General features: G+C 36.1%; 1 protein-coding gene across 1 annotated transcript in view; it reads right to left on the bottom strand.

The window, feature by feature from the left end:
* The window catches only part of CACNA1D (calcium channel, voltage-dependent, L type, alpha 1D subunit), a 199,321-nt gene that overhangs the window by 126,323 nt on the left and 48,373 nt on the right, over positions 1 to 24,625 (bottom strand). Inside the window, 1 exon segment of the mRNA XM_009880937.1 lies at positions 3,060 to 3,199. Within this exon segment, the coding sequence (XP_009879239.1) occupies positions 3,060 to 3,199 (140 nt within the window).

Raw genomic sequence — 24,625 nt, forward strand, 5'->3', positions numbered from 1 at the left:
TGAACTCCTCCTGAAGGGATTATCAAGTCAATAGAGTTTTGTAATCCTGAAAAACATTTCACACTTGTAAAGAACGCCTGAAATGCACAAGTTTTGTGTTTTGTCAAGAAAGCTTTTCACAACTCTGGTTCACAATTCTGTCACACTGGATAGTTGCTAGAAATCATGTAATATTTAATAGGTTGCCCAAACTAGGATATTGAAGACTCTCCCCACAGTAAGCAATTGACTTGCATTAGTCAATACCCATGCCTATTCTGCTTCAGTCCCCTCCAGAGTGAAAGCCAGCCACGAAGACTACAGAACTAAGAATGAACACCAGCAACCCACGTACTGCTATAACCATAGAAATCCAGACATTTAATATTTCAGGTCCTGATTCAGCCCTGTAATTGAACAGAAGCATAATTCTAAGAAAATGAGCCATCTCAATGATTTCAGAGTGACTATTCATGCTCTAAAGGCAGACATGATTAAACAGGCTTCTGAATCAAGTCCCAAATTAAGAGAAGCTGTTTTCAGTCTGTCAGTCCATACATCATTCAGAAAATTAAAGGGCTACAAGCACAGGAAGGTGCTATGAAAGCTTTCTCTTCCAGGACCTTATTCTTTCATAGAAATAAATGAAAATTATGTGGTATAGCATGCAGGCAAGTAGTAGACTGCTCTGAAAGTAATTCATACTTTGACTTTGGAGAGAAGTGACAAAGACAGGAGAAAACATCTCATTCACAGCTATGTCTACAGCCCTGTCATTTTATGTCTATCCTATAAAGCCATTTAGGTATAAAACCATTGATCTCCTTTATTACTTCTAAAATTAACATTTATTTTCCTGTACAGTTTACCAAAGTTTAAATGCTAAATTTAATGTTGTGGAAAAAAAGTTTCTATACATACTTCCCTTTTGCTAGTAGAGATTTCTTTTGGTATAATTAAGATTTATGCATTTGGACAGCTACAGTTTCTGCTGAGAAAGCACATGAAGCAAATTTCATCTAATACATTCAATACAGGACATCTTGGCAGATCTTTCTGAGCTATTAAAATACCTAATGAAATTTCACAATGAAACTAGTCAAATAGAATCAGATCCAGAAGTGATTCCATACCCACCTTGGGTTATATATGAAAATCAATTCTTCACTGGGCTTTTAAGCATTAATTAAATAAATGGACTTATGCTTGCTTGCTTACTTGCTTATGTGGATTGTATTCTTCTTAGAAGAAACAAAAACATTGCTCAGATCTGTCAGTGCCTGACATGTTATGAAGGGTCCACCTTGTCTTCCAGGTAGACTGATGACATCTTACACAACAGTTTATATTCCAAAACTTTGGGGGTTGAGCTAGGATTTAAATCTTAATATGATATTTTAGGTATTTGATAAGGTGTAGTCCTTCTTTCTTCATGTTTTTCCATTTTTCCCATTTGACCTAACTAGATTTAGCCTCCAATAATGAGTGGTTTAGGAGTTAATGGAAAATTTTTTAGTTATTATGTATTTAGGACACAGCCAAAGATAGAGGTCATGTTAATTAGACTGCTCCAGGGTTACTGTAACTCCATGGTCACTTGACAAGAGGAAAGAGGTCTATTCAAGTGACTGCCTGGCAAGAGAATAGAGCTCTTATGTGTGATAGTCTCCACACCTGCCCACCAAGCTTCCCCTTCAGGCATGGAGGACAATCTGTTGAGAATGACCTGACCTGATGAAGGATCTATTTATACAAATTTTAGCCCTGGACCAAAGCTGCCTGAATGCCAAGCAACTGGCCCAAATACCATCTTCTCAGTAACAATTACTATCTCAGAATCAAATAGTTATAAATCGGGTATTCATACATTCATAATACTTGCCCAAATTTAATAATGTTTTACTACAATTTCCTTTACTTTGCACCTTTTTCTTTTCTCCTTAATGTAATGATGTGAGCTAAGAGCAGCACACACTCTAATTTCTGGGCCTTTTCAATCACAGGCAACCCTTGATATAGTTTGAACTTAAAAATGAAACTAGAATGGCAAACTACCTGCCAACATCTTCCTTGCAAGCCAGCCACAACACAAAGTTATATGCGGATAATGTTCTCCATGTGCTATATCAATAAGTGTTTTTAGTATACAAAATTTACAGTACTGGAAATTCCTTTTTTTTTTCCTCAATATAATCTCCTCCGTATTTAGGGAATTGGGGAATATATGCCTCAAGATTTATTCCCTAGATAGCTGAAGGCAGGATCTTCTAATGAACTAGCACAACGATTGACACAAAGTTGCTGACAAAAAAGCCAGATGTGTTATTTATCATAAGCAGCTGCATAATATAAGTCTGGGACATACTCTCCACTCTTCTGTAACCTGCATAAGGCCCGAGCAGCCCCTCCTCCAAGGATCAGAACAAACTCTTCAGGGTTTGCTGTGTACAGCAAGGCATACAGAGTTAAAAAAAAAAAAAAAAAAAGGGCATTTTTAGCATACATTCTCCCTGAGGCAAGCCAAAATCATAAATATATAGGGCCTGATGTACAGCACCCCAAAGGAAAGTATTTAAGTGTTCAATTTTCCTCAGATTTTGGGAAGGTCGAGGAATCACACAGTTAACTCTGTCTCCCCTGACCACTCTTCTCCACTTCAAAACAGGTGAGTTTTTCGCAGAGGTCTTTGTAGAACAGATGAACTCCACATAACCACAGTATAGGGGTAAATGAATAAATGACAATATATTGACCTAAACAGATCAATCTTTATCACACACCAAGAGTTCACCTTGGAAAAATCAGATGGAAAAGATTCTGCAAGACAACAACCACGGAAAATTCTTGGCAGAACTCAGAATTCCCTGGGAACTTTTACGATAAAGCTGATTGTGCAACACAGCCTGCAGCCACAGAGAGCATTGATGGACTTTTTCAATTTTCACTCGTATCAGTTTGTTCTTTTACTCCGACGGAATAGAAATCAAGTATTGGCTGTTACTCACAGCCAAACAGACCTATATCTACCTCACTGTAAAGAAGATTTTAAATCTTTGTGTAATGAAGGATAAGTTACTTACCCTACTACTACGATTACAAAATCCAATAAATTCCATCCATTTCTAACATACGCATTGGGGTGTAATAATAATCCATATGCTATAATCTTCAAAAATGTTTCAACTGTAAAAATTATCAGGAAGGCATATTCTACTTTTTCCTGTAAAAGACAAAAAAAAAGTACAATGAAAGAAAATGTAATTTAACAGCTCTTTTACCAGTTAGAATTTGCAGTAAGTGATTAATTTGTATTGATCAGGACTAAGCAGATACAATAATTCATGGCAGTTTATTTTACAGGTTTTAATTGCATAGCACTTAATGATAGCTGTATTGACAAGGTTATAAATACATAATTGCATGAGATTTTCCTGTTTTCACATTCTGTGAGCGAAAAAGGTTCTATTTCTGCAAACATGGAAGTATACCATACCTACGTTTAAGCAAATAGCCCCTTCCAGGTCAATAGGATTCTTTGCATTCATTAAAACCAGAAAATGCTGTAGAACAGGGCCCTGGAAATATCCTTAAAAGGTATGCAGTGGTGTGCTTACTTTCACTATTCATTTGGTCAGCCTTTATTTAATTAGCAGCCACAGAGTTCTACTTAATAAAGGAGTTTGAAACAGCGTTATCCCATACTAAGGAGATTCAAAAAGTTATAAGCTAATTAAGAGGGTCTTCATTTAATTTTACATTGTCTTGCAGCTTTTTCGTCTTGACATGAAAGCTTACATTGACTTATTCTTCCTTCCACATTACCAGAATTTCTTTATATCACCCAATATGGTTGAAGAAATTTTAAGGTAATATATCACCACCTTGTATCATTGCAGCTCCAACTTCAGATTTGTTTCAATGCTTTCTTTAAACATTATTAGCCTCCTCATTTTACAAGAATTCTTACTTTAAACAGTTATACGTTGAATCTCTTCTCCTAGCTAACTGGATAATAGATTTTTTGTGGCTTCTTCATTCTATAATAACATCATATTTGATTTGGATAAATTGTAAAAGTCACTGCTATCAAAACAGACCAGTTAACACATTTTGTTCTTTTTACCCTCAGAAATTGTCGTTTCATCCCTTTGTATAATACTTTTAGTTATCTGTTGCTATGCAAATATCAGAGCCAAGTATAAAAGACACAAAGACAATGATTCGTTTTGGGTTGTTTTTTTTTTTTTTAACTTCTTCAGGAACACATGATGTTGCTCACTTATCACACACAGCATTAATTATATGGACTATAACTGCTCAGTAAGGATTACAATCTTTACTATCATATATTCAAATATAGCACAGATATTACACACAGAACTACATATCTCCTATTTGTTGCACAGCTTGGCACTTTCTTTAAACAACAAAATAAAAAATAAGCCTTGATAATTTGCAGTTTAAACAAAGATCTTTATATTCTCATGTGCAAAGTCTTTAATTTGGGAGGCTAGATTTCTTTTCCTCAGGGTTGGTTATGTATAGGATGTGATATATCCATTTATAAATCTGACACCGGTGACTTAATAAATGTAGAGGTTTGTCAGTAACCTACATACTCCTTCTCCAGGTCTTCATCTCCAACAAGCAGCACCCTGGGATCACAACGAGAGGCAAGTTTATTCCTAGTGCGTAGCAAGGATTCCTGGATCTCATTCTCTCCTCAGCTCAGTCCCATACTCCTGCCTTTTTCCTCTGGTTTGCGTACGCTTCATAAACACTATAGAGCTTCACCCAAGGCAGCTTCTCCTGAGCTGCATATTTTGCCTGAGATCTTCTGGCCCAGTGGAACTGATGGACATCCTCCTTCTCCTCACTCCCTTCTCCAGATTTTTCCCCTCATATTTATTTCAAATTTGTCCCTTCCATTTCATTTATCACTAATAAACTGGAACAGTTACTGGATAACAAGAGTGAAGTGACCTCAGAGAGGAAATATGAATGGTGTGCCAAAAGCCATCAGATTTCTTTGGCTAGAGAGCACCACAGAGGTTACAATAATATGAATTATCAACATTCCTGAGAAACATACTGCAAAAGCACTTAAATTCAAGCAAATCCTACCATGTACACATCTCACAGTAACAGTTATTTCTGTCTCCCTGTATATAACTAAGTCTGCAGCGTGGATATAGAAAGATAAATAATGTAAGACAACATAAGGAAGACAAAAAAATATTATGGTTGGCATTTGCTATGGGCAAAATATATACCAAAATCATAGTAAAAGAAAACGTGAGACAAAAAGGAGAGAGGAAGTTTCATATATGCATAATTTCAACAGCTTCTTTACATGAAGGGAACATAGGACACTGGACTGGATGGGACCTTGTGGGCCAAGATGACCTCTTGTGTCATCATGTTCAGTATCCTGTTATTACAGGCAAATATGTAATTTAATTCCACCCATCAACCTATCAGATTCCATCTTAAAAAGCATCTTCTCCGTTCACTGCTCCCCTTCAAATAATGTTCTAAAGCTCTTCTTCTATTTGGGCTCGACACCAGTCCCAGTGTAACTTCCTTAGTCACAAATGCTTTTAACGTGACTGTTCAAATCTAACCACTCTACCCTACCACTTAGCATCCATCTTTTAAAATAATATTGGCTCTTGTTCCTGTTTATTTTATTTTCCTTTTATGGAAGCAGGACAGTTTCTTTATTTCCTAAACACTATTGCAAACATTCTATTCAAACAATATGGGACGTAAGACAAGCTCATTTTTTAAAACCAAGGTGGGCTTAAGGTCAGTGTGTGCCACTTAGCAGATGGACCGTAAGAAACCTTGACAGCTAGACCAACCGAAGCCACATGAGTCTCAGCAAGGAAAAATGTAAAGTAATGCAGCTTGGGTTAAATAATCCCACATCAATACGGGCTGAGAAAGGACTTGGAAGTCACACTGGGCACCAAGCTAAATATGTGCTCATTGTAAATCAGACAAATTCCATATTGGTCTGTATTAGGAACACCATGGTGAGCAGACAGAGGGAAATTATTATCCACCTCTACTCAGTGCTGTGAGACTGCAACACTACTACAGTTTTGGGTCTCTTAGTTCAAAAAGGGGGTTGAAAAAGCACAGACTCCAGTGAAAGAAAGATCTCTCCATCAAAGAGGAGGTGAAGTGAAGGTCTAACAGTAGATTACAACTACTTGAAGGGGGGTTAAAAAGACCATGAAGCCAAACGCTAAGTAGCGGCACATGGTAAAATAAGGGGAAACAGCCAAGCTCCGGGTTTAGAGGTTCACAGAATGTTAAGAGAAACTTCTTTATCAGAAGAGTAGTGCAGAATGGGAAGATACAGCTTCAAAGCAGAAAGTTTTGAAGATGCAGGTAGACAAAGGTACAGCTGACCTGATCTAGTGCTAGCAGACAGTCCTGCTAACTAGTGTAACCATTACACACGATGGAGCCCTGCTTTCCTGGAGACGGCTGAACACCTGCCTGCCAATGGGAAGCAGTGAGTGAATTTCTTCTTTTGCTCTGCTTGCACAGCTTTTGCTCTACCTATTAAACTGTCTTTATCTCAACCCACAAGTTTTTCCTCACTCTTACTCTTCTGATTCTCCCCCCCCCACAGCTGGGGGGAGTGAGTGGCTGCATGGTCCTAGCTCCTGGCTGGGATTAAACCACAACACATGGTCTCGCACACTCACTTTTTTAAAATCACAACTTGTGTTTTCCACAGAGGCCAGATGAATGATTTGGCCCAGTAGTTAACAATATTCAAAGTACAGGCTGTGCTTTCTTCACAGACAATCTTTTCTCTAAATAAGTAGGCAGCCAACAGATGTTCTAACACAAACTGCAAAGTTAGCAACAGGCCCACCCTTGGGAAGTTACTGACAGTCCCTTCTCACACCTTCGTAACTTCTTGTCAGTCACTAAGGACACCAAATTTTGCCACTGCAACCAAGATACATCTGTAGGCCATACGTCACCCAGCATGTCCAGAACTTAAGCAACCATTTCTCAAGAGTAAAATTCATACCATTTTCAGTATTATTGGAAGAGTTGCAGAGGTAGGGTTGCTATGTAAAAATAAGTCTAAAGCAGTAAGAGAGAATTTAAAAATAGAGACTAAAGATTGGAGTTCTAGCAGTTTACAATGCACACGTTTATCTGCTTTATTTTCTCTGTAGTGGAGAAAACTAACCCTGCACATCTTATTTTGTTCAAATTAGTCTAGAACTTTAAGTGAATATTTTATTTCATTAAAAATTGAAGTAGGAACACTAAGAAATAAGACAAGCAAAAAAAAAGTAAGGAAATACATAAGACGAGTGATTGCCTGAAAAATAAAATCTGTATTAAAAGAAACTGAGAAGACAATTTTGATTCTAAGAAACTGCACAGATTAAATTAGAAATTGTACATAAGTTCTAATATCTATTATTGCATTTAGTTCTACATTGCATCACAAAAGTAGCAGAGAAAACCTGACAGCTGTAAATCTAAAGAAGATATGAAGCACAAAAATATGTCTGTGTTACTACGGATCTAATCCTACAGCTCTACAGATTGAGGGTAGTTTGTTCACTGATTTGATACCACACAGAGCTAGGTCATCTCTCTTTACAGGTGGCTGATTCCTGCAAGGCTGTGTAACGCTTTTGTTAATGTTACTCAAAATCTTCCAAGTCTCTGCAATCTTTTCCTGAGTACATGATGCAACAACAGGACAGAGAAGATACACTGCCTTTCTGCTAGAGACCAATAAGCTTCACTTTGATATTGGTCATGGAGCACAGAACAAAGGCTACCTTTATCCACTGAGTTTCAGTGAAGCTATTAGAACTTCATTTTCTCAGAAAAAAAATGCATTCGCTTTCTTATTTTAAGTAAATCAGCTTAGCAGAAACCCTGTTGCTCAGGAAGAAATCTTTTTTTTTTCCCCCACCCTAGCCAGATGGTGTACATTAGTCATCATTTATTATCTTCATATTTTCAAAATCTCTGAAAGAAATATGCAAAGCTACTGTTACATGTTGTAATGTGATGCCAGAACTCTGCATTTAACTTAAAATGTCTCACAAGGTTTCAAAATAAAAAGTCATTCATTTGCAAAACCCTAATCTATTATGCTATGTAATTAAATCTTCTCACATTAATTTCTACTTCCTGGGCATCAGAAATCAGAATTATTTCTTAACTGGGGAAATACATGTTTGCATCCAGAATAACATACATGTATCACAGTAAAAACTGCTTAGCAGATGAAGCGACTCAATTTAAGCAAAGTAACCAAACTGATCAACTTTCTGCAGTTTAGACATACACAAAACCAGATACTTTGACATTCTTCATTTGGGGACTAATAATCCATCATGTGCTATTAAATAAGATGTGTGACTGATGCCTTGCCAACATACAAAGCCATTTATCTTTTGGACAAGCAGCCACTCTTTCACATTCTGCCACTAGGAAAAGACAGCATTTGTAAGACAGAAAAGTAACTGAGTTTTGAATTTTGAAATATAATAATTTAATTTTTCACTTCATATACCTGTATTCCCCTGAAAGTCATTTGTGATCTGCACTACAGTAATACCAAAGAAAAAAAAAGGAAAGTAAACCCATTTATTCCCACGTGTGGAAAATGTTATGGCAGTTTCCCAATATAGAAAATGAAACAAAGGAAATTCACATACCTGTCAAAAAGAAAACAGCACTAAAGCTTTACTTTGTTTCTGCTTTTACAGCTGATGAAGTAATTTACTTCCTAGAATAGACACAGAAATTACTCTCCCTTTATTAGAAGAATTAGCATTATTTATCACTCAAGAATTCAGTGATAACTATTGCATTAGCTATGTCTTTAGATACATAATAGCAAAGAAGGGAGGGAGAGTTTCAAAAACCATGTTTTAAACATTGGTGTTCTGATAAATTCAATTAAAATCACATTGCGTCTTCTTAATCAATCCTGATTCACTTGAGGGAATACAACTACCACTCTCAACTACATCAAATGTCTGCATTAGTGTTCTTTTTAAGTGCAGCTTTGCTTTTTGACAGAGGAGCTCTGCAGCAACTTTAGAAAATATAATTATGTACCCATTATTATACTTCTTTAATACAGACATGGGCCAATAGACATTGTTTCCATACTTCAAGTGCACATGACATTCCATGTACACAAGAACATTTCATGGTTGACCAGCATTGTCCCCTGACCTTAAATTGCTCCCAGGACACACACATCCCCACATTTTGAGGTACGAAGAGCTGGACAGACCTCAGAATTCCTGAGGACTAGGATTCCAATGTGGAAAAGGAGACAGCCTGTGTAGACTTTGTATTTTTAAGAATCATTTCACTGCTCATATGGATTCCACTTTTGGTGACTAAATTACCTCTGTGTTTCTAGTTGAGTAGTAGCATTCTTCCTTAAACACGGACTGCTGAACAACTCTATCAAAAAGGTACCCCACAGAGATATATATATGCCAAAGAAAAATCTTTTACAAAGGTGTGGACAGAGATCTGAGTAGCTCTTTCCAAAATTTAGAAATTTGGAAGCAATTTAGTGGAAAGTACTGATGTGGTTAAGCTGCTTTCTTATGTTAACTTGTAGTATGTCTTTATGCATACAGAAGCCTGTTTCGGAAGCTTTGAGAATACACTTCCTAACCCTTATGATACGATCCAACAGTCAGAGTCCCAGCACATTCTTGAATTTACAAAACTACTACAAAAAGCGTAAAAAATCTATCTTTAGTTATGAAAGTCTGGAATAATAAAATCACAATGAATACATTGGCTCATACGAAAAATGCGGGGCAACACTGGGCAGGAATTTGGCATTAGGCCCAGAAATATTTCCAGTCTTCTGAGGCTCTTTATAGGACACCATCATTCTACCGCAAATCCAGATGCTTTGGCAGTTAGCACTGGTACATCTGATGGTAAGGTTGATACTTAAAAGTCAATACCAAATGCAAACTCCATATTTAGGAGTAGAACTAAGTAGGTACAACACACCATAAACATTCTTAGACCAGTTTTATATAAAACTGAAGGGATTTCACATTCCTAGCACCACTGCCAAGCAACAAATCTTACTCACAGAATTTTCACTGTTTCCAAAGAGGACACAAAATCTTTTCATCTCATTTGAACTGTGAAAGCGCAATCACTTGGTATAGCCCCAACTAACAACAGTTCCACCCTCTAAATCTCAAGCAGGGATTTACACTTGCAAGAAAAGAATGGGCAATAGGACATCTCAAATACTGAGCACAGCATATGAACAAAATTGATGCGCAAGCTACATGAAGTGTAATTAAGATGAAGTGCAATTAAGATTAAACATAATTAAGTTTCTTAAAGTCCCCTTTTTTATCAACATAGTCTGAAGTAGAATTTGAATAACTTACATCACTGAAATAGTATCTCAACCTTCAAAGAGAGTTTTAGGTAGCAGTAATGCCTATACCATCATCTGATAGATTCTGGCAGCCAGAGATAGATGAGTTAGCAGATCATGTTTAACACTTTGATTACTTTTTTTACATTATTTCCTTTAATCACTTCCTCTAAATGCACTGTAGACCTGCATTTCATCTTTGAGTGTGCTTGTTTCTCGTATTTTTAATTGTGTATTTTCCACTTTACCTTGTAAATAACACAATAATGAAGATATATTTAAACACCTCAGTTCTGCAAATAAGCATTTGTACAGACTGGAAAATGTTGCATCCAGATGACAGATTTTCATACTGATTACAGGCACCCGTGTGGATCCGTGCTGGTTTTGTTTGTGTAAATGCACTATTTAGTACATACGCTAAATACATTATTTTCCATTCATAACACTGAGTAGGAAAAATGCAAGTTCTTTGTCTAGTTTTTTCCTATGCTATACTTAGGCAGAACTCTGTCTGCTGTCTGACAGGTAATACAGAACTTTGCTGAATAAAAGCTAGGTGGAAACAACAGACATAACCATTCTGTATGTACATTATTAAATACACTATTTGCACTCCCTTACATACCATTAAAGAGGTACAGACTATCCTTCTATTTCATAGTATTCTGAAGAACAAGGTAAATGGCATGATTTTCAAAACCACCTCATAAACAACAAAAACTGTAACAGACTCCCCATAAATTTACCATCTACTGAAAAATTATCAACAAGGAGACAATGAACCAATCACTTCATATTGACTGTATACTTGCAAGGTGTGAAAAGCAAGTTGTAGAAGTGCTAATAGGCAGTGACATCTGAGTTTCAATCCTAAATCCACACAACTCCTACTGAAGATTGAGCACAGTATGCCAAAGAATCTGAACTGCACAACAGAAAGCAGGCCAAGTAAGCAATAAAGAATATAACTGGAACAGAATCCAAATTACTTGGGTGTCTTTCTGCCACCCACTAATTGATGACACTCAGGAGAATAAGGTCAGCAAAATAAGGAAAGTAGAAGAGACAATATTTATGTATACTGTCACACTGTCACATAATTTTACCTTACATAGTTGACTAGAGTCAGTGTCTAAGTGATGAATTAAACCTGCACCTAGTCATAAAACAACATTAAAGTAATGTTAAATATATTTTGTTACTTGCTAGCAGTTTTATTTATTTGTAAGAGAACAGTTTGTGGCTAGAAACCGGGGGATGAGAATGTTGCTAGATGTCAGATACTTTAGCAAACACCTTCAAAATCTCTGAGAATTTATAAACCAAGAGAATTTTTTAATCCCTACAAATTCACCTCCGACCATGCAGAAACCCACAGCTAGAAAACAGACAGGAACACAGAGCAGTAAATTCTCTACCGATTTTTTTAATGAAACATACAGGAAAAAAAAAAATCTGCTCTAAAAATATTCCTATGTGAGCTTTCCCCATGTTTTCTGCGAGCACATATGCATCTTCTTGCTAACTGTACTTAAAAATACATATATTGATACTGTATATATACATTTCCTAAAAAAACGTAATAAAAATGTAGTCAACCTATTCAGGCGATACTGCAACAGCCTGGATTTAAGCCTATCTCCACGTTTTCCTATGTCCACTTTCTGATCACTTCATAGTTTTCCAACCTGTTTATTTTGTTCTTTGACTAATACAGTTCCGAAATGTACAAAACATTGGCTCTCCTATGTCAGTTAATGGTCACTTTGTGCTCAGCTTTTATGTAGGTGAGCTTGCCAAAGCAAAAGTCTATCCCAACAACCAGATTATTTTCCAGAAGACACTTCATGCAAGCTTTCTTCAAGTCTCTGAAGGAATATGGTATCCCCAATGAAAATGAAGTGAGAAGACCAAAAAGGTAACATTTTTGTGGGTTAAATATTCATTGACAGCTATATAATGTTCCAGTGCTGTGTTTTAAGAATGCCAAGGACTTTCTGTAGAAAAAGATTAAAAAACAAAGAACAGATTGGTCCTGTAGTTATGTTCTGCACTGATAGCATCAGCTGGAAAACAGAACAATGACATATTCATTGAGAAGGTGGTTTTTTGCCCTAGATTTATCCATCTGATTGCAAATCTATTTTCCCCTTTGATTACAAAAGAATTGGGTAAAACAGATAGAATAGTTTCATTACAGTACTTTACTCATTGATCTGTCAGATATATGACTACAGTAGCTCTTTGCCTTTGTCAGTTTAAAAACTACAGAATTATTGGTTAAAAACCGACCTAATGGGACAGTCTGTTTTTCTAAATACCTTTAGCAGGAAGGCTTCATTATGTAAGGCTAAATTAATTCAGTGTTAGTTTGGTTTTATGTTTGGGTCTTTTGGGGGGTGAGGGGTTTTACTACAGTTGAGAAGGTTAAAGAAATCCCCATGAAATCAGGCTTTCAAAAACTCAAACACACAAGCAAGACCTGCACCAACCATATATCCCAGTCTGACTTTGAAGTCTCAGAATATGAAGAGAGGACATGGTTAGGTCTATTACTTTATTGGAATTTTTCTAATCATCCTTCTCAAGTTTTAAATGGCAGACCCCTGGATCAGTTGTCAATCAAGGACCTATGTCCTACACCTGTGGTCTAGTATTGCCTCCTGCAAGCCAGCAAGATCAAGAAAAGAACACTTTCTTCAAATCCTCTGCTTTTGTCAGCTGCCATGACCAGGACTGGGTCTTCTGTAGCAGGACAGGCTACAGAATTAAAGTATTATATTAAAAAAAAAAAAAATCAACACAGACTTTTAAAAGTACTAAAAGATGTGATCCCTTATATTGTTATAACAATGTTAAGAAATTTTATCAGAGAAATATGTATCTAGTTTCTTGTTTAATAGATCCTAACATCATCGCTAGAATTTCATACAGAAGGTTCTGAATGCAATACATGATGTGGATATGACACTTCTATACCAAGGAGAAGGTATTATTGGTAAATAACATATTCCACTGTGTAAGATCTAATGTCTTTCTGGTAATGACACACTACATGCTCTATCATCTCTTTGGAATTTTTTTCTTCTAGAAAGAATTTCTTAACTACTTAGGTAACACATTAATTTACTTTATATTTATTAGTAGGTAACATGCAGTACTGCACTGTAAAAGAACACTCAAGTCTAGGAAAACTACATTACTTAGGAGTGGACAACCTGCTAGAGCATTAAAAGCCAAACTATAAAAATGTCAACACAATGATGTTAATGAAATAAATTTTCAAGTATAGGTGAGGGCAGGATAGAATGTTCAGAACAACAATGTGAAGAACAAAAAAAAATGCCTTTATCCAAACTGACAGTAGAATGGTTGGCAATATCCATGAAAATGTTAAAGTACAACTTTATCCTTGATTGTCTCAGGTGCTGAAGAAGTCCTTCCTAGTACTTTTGTTCTCCCGTGGTTGTTTTTGAAACAAATGATTGAAGTGCCTATTTAATAAAAATTTTATTCCGCAATCATCAAAAATGAAAGCCTTTCCAGTGATAAAAGACTTTGTTATGAAATAGTATCTTGCAGTAAATTCCAGATATGCAAAGTTTAATTTGGCTGCAGTAATTGCTGTTTCACTGAAGCAATAAAATGCAGGGAGATTCTTGTTTTGTGTGCCCAATTAGTACTTGGATAACTATGAAAAGGAAGACCTCAACTCTTTCAACTCGAACAAAAGGCTCAGTGAACATGAGAACGTTTCTGTTACACATTTGAGTGTCAGATCGCTCTGGCTGTTCCGTAACCAAGAAAATGCAGATCTGTAGAGAAAATACAGTTGCAAGGATAAATATACTCTTCTGTCATGATAGTGTTCAATGGAAGCCCTTTGCTCCCTAAAGGGGACAGTAGCCTGGACATACATTGCAAACACAGAGCACAATAAGAAATATTAAGAGGTGGAATGGCTCCCTATACACATAAAGGAGCTCCAAGAAAAATTAAAAAAAAAAAAAAAGCACAGCCAAGCCACCAATTTGAACCCAGTCCACAAACAAGACCAGTGATATACCTGGTTTGATTTCAGCTGTGCTCAGGTACAATACTGGTCTGCTCTTCTGGAAATTCATTTAAAAATGAAGACATTTTGCTTGATTCTAGTAATAGCACCATCAGGAAACCTCACTCTTTTCTTCATTCTAACCATGATAGAAAAGCATTCAACAAAACTAACAATAAATGTACTAATTTTGAAAGAAATAAACACATGGAATACTACTGATAGTCATTGCTAAAGTATCAGGAAAACTTGCCACAGTAAAAACAAAACTGAAATAACTGAATAGAGTTGAAAAAATATTTTTGTTCACTTGCTGTGATCTACAGATCAAACCTTACTGATAAAAATCTTCAACTTCTGATAGAAAGGAAAATATGAGTCTGCTTGCCCTGAAGCCAAATTTCTTTCTTCTCGACGGATGAATCAGTTTTCCTTCTATCTTGTGGAATGTTACTAACATTAGTTAGTGCCCCTCCAGTGGCTGCTACAATTACAGCTCCAGATTCTGCAAACGACTACGCATGGGGTTTTTTTAATCACATAGCCAGCCACAATATTAAAGGCAGTAATTCTCAAAAATCTCAAATACTTCTAAGTGCATCCTTGTAATTTCAGAGTTATAATGCAAAATTATTTTCTTTCTTTCATTCCTATACCATTTGGCAGCCCAGGAGATGTATTTAGGTTTTGAATTTCTTATTTCATTTTCCCCTTCTCCATGCAGAACGCTATTTATCAGGAAGATTATTTTGTTTTTCTCCTTATTTCCACCTGAACTGCATCTAAGTCTTTTTTCTTTATTACTCTACCTTGGATATCAGGTTTGATTTCCAGAGAATTCACTGTCTCCAACAATATATTCATAAGTGCTCTGTCACTGTTTCAAGTTCATGTCCATTAACACTGTAAGACAGTTTGAGTATACTAACACCTGCTTTTTCTCCACCTATAAAACTGCTCTCCAGCTGATGTAAAACGTCACAGTCCCTGTGACTTTCTCACACCTATTCAGTGAGATAGCCCCTAAAGCATATTTACAAATTGCGTTCTTGAAAGTAATTACATGGAACAAGTGTTGTTACTTCCCTTTTGGAAAAATTAGGCTTTTTCCCTGTCCCGTTTTGAGTGATGTAGGACTAATTTCTCTTTTAATGCTAGGGAAAACTGCACTTTTAGAAGACTCTAGTGTCTGAATTTGTGAAAATCTTTACTTTACAGCCAGCTACATTGTGTGGGTTACAAGGGCTCCGTGTTTTTCAAGCTCAACAGGTGTGGGGAGGAGGAGGAGCAAGACCTGAGCACTCGACCCAAGCTGGCTAACAGGATTATTTCCTACCATGAATGCCACATTCAATATAAATTAGGAAGTTGCTGCAAAGTGCTCTCGCTCCCTTGATGGTGGCGGCCCAGAGAACTTTTTGCCCCAGTGTGGAACCCCTAAGCCCTTCCCTTCTCCCCGAAGCCACAGCGCTGGCAGTGTCCCACATTCACTGTCCCCAGCTGGGAGCACACAGCTTCCTATGGATACAATTAGCTGAGTATAATCCTTGTGTATTTTATATTGGTATCAGGACCAATATTGGTTCTTTAGTGATATTATTATTATCTAGTCTTATTCTATTAAATCTGTTTATATTTCAGCCCCCAGGTTTCCTTGTTTTTTCCTTGATTCCCCTTGCGGGTGGGGATGGGTCATCGGGTGATAGAGTAAGTGTCTAAATGACAATAAACTGTTGTGGGTTTTCTCAAACCATAACATTCCCCTAGAGAACTGGAGTCCCTACTACTCCCAAGCAGGCAAGAAAAAACTATTACTTTGATCAGATACAAATCACTGAGAAACCAAGACCCAAAAACAAACAAACAAAAAAAAATTTCTCCTTCCGTTATATGCACAGAATTTCAAAAACATGCATTTGCTGAAGATGTTCATACGTAGTCAGCCCTATATTTTTCCAGTTTTTGTGTACTTCAATACTGGTAAAAATGAAATAGCAGTCATTAAGAATTCCCCAAAAGCTAGGCTAATTTAATCTCATGAGCATTCTATGTAAGTGTGCTCATGAATTCATATCAGACATTCCTATGCTTTTATATATATTTGACAGAACTTGATGATTCTAGTAATGACCCTCAGACTACCTGGCTCACATGGACAGTCATCCAGATTTTCCCCTTTGTTGAGGGGAGAGGAAGAGTTGTTAGGTGGCATGTAGAGCCAAAACGTCAAATTTTATGTATTGCAACTAAAAACAGTCAGGTACCATTAATACCTTTAAATGAGGACTTAAATACACGAACAGCAGAAAAGAAATCCAATGGAGTTAGTTGTGAAGCTTTCTCTTTGGTTTAAAGGCATGAAACACCATCATTTGTTAAAAATACATAAAGAAAATTACTAAATTAATAGCATGCATCACCTCCAGAAGCAGGAGAAAACTCATCGTTACCAATCTAAGGTGTTATCTGTTAACCCATCCTGCTTTGTCTATGCAGGCAGGATATAAGGATTGGGCCATAAACTCCTTTTTTGATTTGACCTATTCTAAACCATTTATGTTATCCTCTCTGCTATCAAACTTACTGCTCACAACAATGGAGACACTCAGACTGGCCCCTAAACCTTCTCTGTTGCACAAACAACAAAAAGAAGAATCTTTATCAATTCTAGGGAATCTAATGGCCGAAGTGAGGACGTTTCCCAGCCAGAATAGCTGAATTGAAAATGCTATTAGACTCCCAGTTTCAGCGATTTGAAGAAAGCTCTAAAAACCTGATTCTATTTTAAGTTTTAATAATAAGTATAACAACTAAAATATAAATCTTTGCACCTTACTGGCCTGGAAGTTGCTGACATATATCTATAAGTTTATACTGTACATTGGTTTTTAAAATAGCTATTGAAACAATTTTCACAATCCACTACCACAACATCAAATGGCCAGTGAAAATATTGGGAAAAAACTAAGGTTTGAAAATCAGCCCTTAACATGCGATGAAGACTAAAAGGAATTTACCCTACACAGCCTTAATTCAGAATTGCTTTGGAATAAGCAACCACCATTTTTTGTTCTCTTTTGCTAACTGGCAATTTTACATTGGAAGTTTTCTACTGTGATTCCACACCATCAATCCCTTGAATTTCAAAAGAGGGTCTCCATCTTTGCAGAAAAAATGCTTAATACACTGCAAATCAAGTCCTCAAAGAGAAACAAAATGCTTTAATTAAAGCTATTTCATTTGCTTAGTGCTATTTCTAACTTATGATTTGCCAAAGGCATTGTTTTACTCATGTTTCGATGGAATACTTAGGACACCGTGAAAGAGATGGCATCTCCTCTGTAGCAAAAGGGAAAGGTTGACTTCTGCCCTGGGCATCTTTTATTTTCTATGAAAGCTTAAAGGTAGAAACTGAAGCATGATAATTGAACCTTGAAGGAAAAAGTAGTGACATTATAACAACTGCTTCTGCCAAGTGATAAATATCCTGTGTTGCGATATATTTAATTTGTAAGACTAAATTGATAGTGTTAATAAACATTAAAGGGAGTTATGCGATACCAAATTGAACATACTGATAGCTAGTAAACCCCACTTATCGTTCCAAGTAAAGGTGCAGGTTGCTATCTGAAAAAAAATTGCATAATTCATCCAATCTTTTTTTTTTTTAAATGGCAGCATTTAAATTTATTATACATGGCATATTAAAAAGGTGGTTTTCATATTCTCCAGTGCCCAAGGCATAAACGTGAAAGTGCCAGTGGAAATAACAAATGATGTAATAGAAGCGTGTAAAACCTGAGGCAATAATACATCGTAGTCAGAATCCAATGGTTTTGCTCAAGTGACATACACATTTGCACTCAAAAGTTTTGCCTCTTTTTCCTTTGGTTAAAACTATCAAAGCAGCAGTCTCCTAGTGAGGTATGTCAGAGCTAACGTAGCTGAATGTAGTTCACTGTAATTGAAAGTAATTCATCCTGTCACATTTACTGTAACGAGAGGTCACATCTCGAGGGCCATAAATGTTGTTCACATTAATCGTAACTGACACCTTCCTCCTCCTTCAGGGAAATTCAGCCATATTACATGGTTTAGTTCACATCCTTTTTAAGCATCTTAACTTCTTCATGTTGGGAGGGTTTTGTTGTTTATTTTTGTTTTGGTTTTATTTAAAGAAAAATAGGCAAAAATACCAGCAACAAATTCTGCCTTGTGTGTTATAATAAAGTCTTCTCACAGAAAAGTACATAGCAATAATTACAATTACACTGATCTCCAAAAATCCCACAGATCACTAAAAATTATGACCTAAAGTCTGCCTATTCAGGAAACAGAAACAATCCTTAAGTTATTTATACATATAGGCCATATTCAAAAGGAGTAATTAAGAATGCAGTATACTATGTAATGACCACCTGGACTGCATCCATTAATTTTTCTAGTACTTAAACATATGATTTAGGAATCATAAGGTCATATAGTAAAAAATGTACTTGTTTTGGAATGTTAATATCTGTACTGACCACGCCAGAGTATGAACCTCTATTCTCAACATGATCATATATTTCAAACCTGATATTTAAACTAAGATACCATTTCCTTTTTAAATATTAACTGGTCATTTCGGTTTTTACAGCGTATAAGACCAAACCTTTTTTTTTTTTTTTCCTTATTTGACAGAGCTACACACTTGAAGAAAGCTTTTCAAAGCACTGAATACATGTGTACTTCATGTATAATTAATACAGTTTACAGAAAATGACAAGCTTTTAATTTGCATGTTTAGTTTATCCTGGAAATACAGTTAAAAGATGAAAGAAGAAGTGGCAAGCAAAATCAGAGTGGACAGAATATGATGTGCTTGTTGACCAGAAAATAAACTTAATTTCTTAGTTTTACTTTTGTTGCACTGACCAAGAGTCTGGCTTTTCTCCCCAAAAAATTATATAGCTGACCCACCATTAACGAGTGATATCTTAGCTCAGATTTAACAGTTTAGGGTTTTTTCTAACACGTATTTATGGGGGAATGCAAACTACAAGTTTTCATTTATTCACAGCCACAAATGGTAATATTTATGACACAAAGGTTCACTGATGACTCTCAGCATTAAGTATTAAACCACTGAAGACAACAAAAACAGGAACACAAAGGCAGCTTGAATTCTACAACACATTAGAATAATTTGTTATTTTTTTGAAAGGCAGATTAGCCTTAGAGTTTCTATTACTTAAAATCGAACGTAGCCCCACAGGAAAATCAGTTGCCTGATTCTCCTCTAGTGTAAATCCCTAGTAATGCCACTGAAATACAATAAATTAGATGAGTATATGAATTTTAGAATCAACACTGAAAGACTCCAGACTCACTATGTATCACAGAACACGACTCTTCAGGCATAAATACAAGTGATTCTTTTAAAGAACTATCTTTGTGTTGTCTCACAATGTCATTTAGTTTTGGTGAGGCCTCCAGCAATCATGTAATTTCCTACAGTAGTATTTGGTGTAGAGCTACGTAAAACATTCCTATGATCCCTGCCACAAAATCGTGCTGAAAGACCTAGTCCTACTCTTCAACAGAAAAGAAACATCAAAAACAAAAAAAATGATGATTTCACTGAAATAAAAAGGCTGTACTATGCTTACTCCTCTTACTTATGATTAACCTTGACTATTGTTACATTTTTAACATCGCAACACTTTTCAGAAATAAATCTAGGTTTTACTTCAAAACAGGTACGCACTTCACATTTTAATATTTCCACACTATTACATAATATTTGTCCTGTGCCTGTATCTATGGTACGCTTGACTGTTCTTGTACCAAACATACAATCAAGAAGAATGAAAACATGACTTACATTTTAAAATACTTCTCCATCTTTAGTCTCATCTCCATTATAATTCCATCAGTTTCTTTCTCTGTACAAAAAATTTCAGCACTTCTGCCCAAGTACCTCATTTATTCCTAATTTCACGGGTTATCATTAATCTGTATGTTTCAAATATATTACCACTTAGGAAAGGAGCTCAAAAAATCATAGTGAAACTATATTCCAATAAATCATCATTGCCATTAATCCTTCATCATTACAAAAAGTATATATAATTCAACACCTCAGGCCTTTCTAACTTAGGAAGTGACTTTACTTTACAAATACTATCTTTCTTGTTCTATAAAGAACAAGCCAGAAAGTAAAACCACATTTAGATAATAAAACATGCACTACTATTGAATCCTAAGAGACTATATAGCTGAGTTACTCACTTAGGACTCTCAGTGTACTTCAATAACCCATCCATCCCCAATTGCAAAGTCTTTGGTGAGAAGCAGCAGCAGCACCAATTAACTGTTCTGAATAAACTCAGGGTATTTTATGTTTTTGCAGATATTCTAAAGCTTATTTTTGTACCATAATTTCACAAAAATATAGCCTAGCACTTTATTACTTGGGGGTAGATCAAGAGACATTTTATTAATATCTCAGGAAATTCAGATTTGCACCTGTTTCCTATTTTATTTCTTGGTTCTTTGCTGCATACTTTTCCAGCACAGTTGACAGCATTTGGATAATATTTGAAGTTGGGGTGGCCAGCCCTGCAAAAATGAATGTCCTGTTCACTCCTACTGGAAGTCTGTTCCCATATCTCACCTCTCTGGTGTTTAGAAAGCTCTTCTAATCTCTAATGTAACTTTACCCACAGCTAGTTGATACCCAGTTGTTCTTGTGCCAGCACTATCCTTTAGCTTAAGCAGCTTTTCTCTCCCCCTCATGTTCCCCCAATGAGATTCTCTCTCATTCTTCAATTTTCCTAGCTGAAAAATGTCATGCTGTTACAGTTCCCTCTTATGAAATGTTTTCTTTACACAGTCATCCTATTATCCTTCCTCTGCACCTATTTATTTGAATTGATCGAAAAGAAGATGATTAATTTTCCCTCTGTCATAAAGCAATTTCCATAGTGTGACAAAGTATGCACATAAATCAGTTATGTAATTTAAAAATACGCATTTCTTATATGTCTCTGTTTCGGTGAATCTCTCTAAACTCCCTACCTTCAAATCCTTAATTTAGGGTCAAAATTGTCAGCACTTGAACTCCACCAAAGAATCAACACCAGTCTTTCCCATTTTTCACATTATATAAAAATTTCTTACTCTTGTTTTTGAAGTGCCCCAGGTTTCTATTTCAGTAGGGCACCTTACTCATCCTTTCTACACAAACAAAGATCTTCATAACATTTCACATATGGGGAGTCTTTTCTGTGAGGATCCTTAAAATGTACGTGAACTTTCTCAGAAAAGGATTATTCTGGTTGTTTGCGTCAAATGTACGTGAACTTTCTCAGAAGAGAAAAGGATTATTCTGGTTGTTTGCGTAAAGTTGTCTTTTTCCATGTTACATAAGCCTTGATGATGTCTGTGCTGTTGTGTATTTATCATGTCTAGAGTTAAACAATATTCTCTTTTAAGTCAAAAGGAGCAGGACTGAATCCAGAATTTGGAAACTATCCAGTGATGCTTTGTTGTAGTAATGTTCTCTTTGTATGAAAGATGTTGGACAAACGCAAAGCCTTTTCACTACTGTTAATAAATATGGTTAGATCAGGTCTTCAGGCTATAAACGTGTTGTTTAGATTCTGAGACAGCAACAAGCAATAAGAGCAGAGAGAAGTTAGCCAGGCAATTAGCCCTTGAGATTCTTGGGGGGGGAAAAAAAAAAAAAATCACATTTCTGTAAAAATTAGTTCATATATAAAGAAAGAATTATTATTTATTTTTTTTAACCTTTATTTGCAGTCTTCCAGAAGTATGATTATCAGGGACTATGAGAGGAAGCTGTTTATTTTCATGTTTTCTATAGCATAATCTGACACAGATCATTTAAAATGCTGCCATTTGTTCTTTATCTCTTGAATGAGTGCACCCTTTCACATTAACTTGCTTTCCCAAAAGATAAAAACACTACAGAGAGCACCATTCTGATACTACTTAGCCAAACCGAAAGAAGATAATTTGAAAGTTAGACTATAGATTATTGCAACTATTATCCCATCTAACAACCAAGAATACTGGAGTACTAACGATGTTTTATGCCTCAGTTAGGTTTTGGTTCATTACATAAGAAAGGGCAGCACAGATGTGTTATCAAACAAGACTAAATTACAGGGCATATTGTAATTTCTGAAGAAGTATGTGTTGAGATGCCATAAGTTCTGCCCTCTGGAAAAGCATAAAAGGTCTCAAGAAAAGGCCAAGATAACTCAGTTCAGCTACTGGGTGATCCAGGCTATTTTCCAGACCAAAACCCCCAGCTGCTGGCCATACAGAACACTGCTTCCTTGGAGGACATGAGACACTACAAATCAGGAAGTCTGAAGTCGGGTGGCAAAATATTACTACAGTGATGGGGCAATGAAATTCATTTGATACGCTGAAGACAGAAAACGGAAGACCGGAACCGACATCAAGCTTCTTTACCTCCCTACTTTCCCTTTAACTCCAAGTTTCACCAAATTCCACTAAAAAATCAGTGCAAAAGATGTTTGCAAAAAGGAAAGAAAATGCACACCATATTTGCTTATATTTATTGCATTCTCCTGCCTTTCTCACATTACTATGTTTGCACTAGAGAAAGATGCTCTACATTGACTTTATGACATTGCTTTAGATTGTCTATCATAACAGACATTTCACTTCTAAACTACTGTTAAGGTTTGATCATATTTGTTCAATCAGTTTAACTTAGTCAAAAGTAATTAATACACATATATACTGTAAACTTTATTGCATCAAGGACAGATGCACAGAGATTTATCTTATTAATATATGTATTTTACCTATAGAGCTCATAGCGCAGTGACCATAGCATAAATAGGCAGACTAGTGTCAACTGAATCTAGCTGACTACTAATACCCTTAAGTTGTAGCAGCAAGACATCAGCACAGGTTAGTAACCTGGAGTCTGCAGAGTGAAGTCAGTGACACTGCAGCTGCACTGATCTTCATGCCCAAGGTAGCTAGCTTTAAATCCACCCTATGTATTCTGTAATTAAACCTCTGACTGCAGTATATATCAGCTAGACATAGCAGTTTGATAGCACCATAAAACCTGGTATTGGCTTGCAAATAAAGTACTCCGATAAATTACAGCACTCTGGCTGTCTAGGGTCTCTATCCCAGCATCCAGGAATCACATGCAGAAATACCAAGTCTCCACCTACCACTAGCATATAAGGCGATGATGAAACCAGGCACTGCAAATCGTGACCAGGCATCCGGCCCAACTCTGTTCTGCTGCAGTTGGACCAGCTAGAAGACTGCCGTGTACAAATTCTACGTGCAGCTCATTTTATTTAATATTTTAATGGTAGCTTAGATAAACATATAGCCTATAATCTGTATATTGTAATATATAGCCTGTGTCTTACAGACTATATATACACAGACTATAATCTGTATATACGTAATACACAAACTATACAGTAGAGAATGGAAAATGCAACACTTTTTAGGTGTTGTAACTGTCAGTGCCTCCTTGTAGTAGTGCTGTTCTGGGAAGTGGGGAGAATGCGAGATTTCAAACCAATCGCCTCAATTTGGGTTTATTCCCAAATGCACCTAAAGCACAGCACAAGGATAGAAAAGTATTCCACTGCCCTTCAAAAATAAAGAAAGCAGGTCAGTATGACCTTGTCCTGTTTCCTGACATGTTCATGCTGGCCAACTATTGCGGACTACAAGGGAGAAAATTAAAATATATATCCATCAGAGACTTTTCCATATGTTTGCTATACCATACATTACATATAGAGACAGAGGAAGCAAGCAGAGGTGAGAAACTGAAAATGTAAATGCAGAACTTTCATCTATTTATATCTAAATTATCCTTGTCCCAATCCTAATCTAAAGAATTTCCCCTTGCCAGACCAACATAATGCAGATGAATGTTTAAAAAATAAAATTGTATTTCCTTAATTTTTGTTTCTTACTATATTGAATACCTTAGCTCTTTAAAAGCAAAAAGCAAAAATATAAGCCTTTTTTACCCCTCTTGTGATACGGCAGCTTCCATATGCTTTTAGTATTAAAACTACATCACTAACGCTCTTTTCATAAACATTTGCACAAAGTAATGTTTTTCAGCA

This window comes from Charadrius vociferus, unplaced genomic scaffold (assembly GCF_000708025.1).
Source record: "Charadrius vociferus isolate BGI_N301 unplaced genomic scaffold, ASM70802v2 scaffold63, whole genome shotgun sequence".
NCBI classification, from domain to species: domain Eukaryota; kingdom Metazoa; phylum Chordata; class Aves; order Charadriiformes; family Charadriidae; genus Charadrius; species Charadrius vociferus.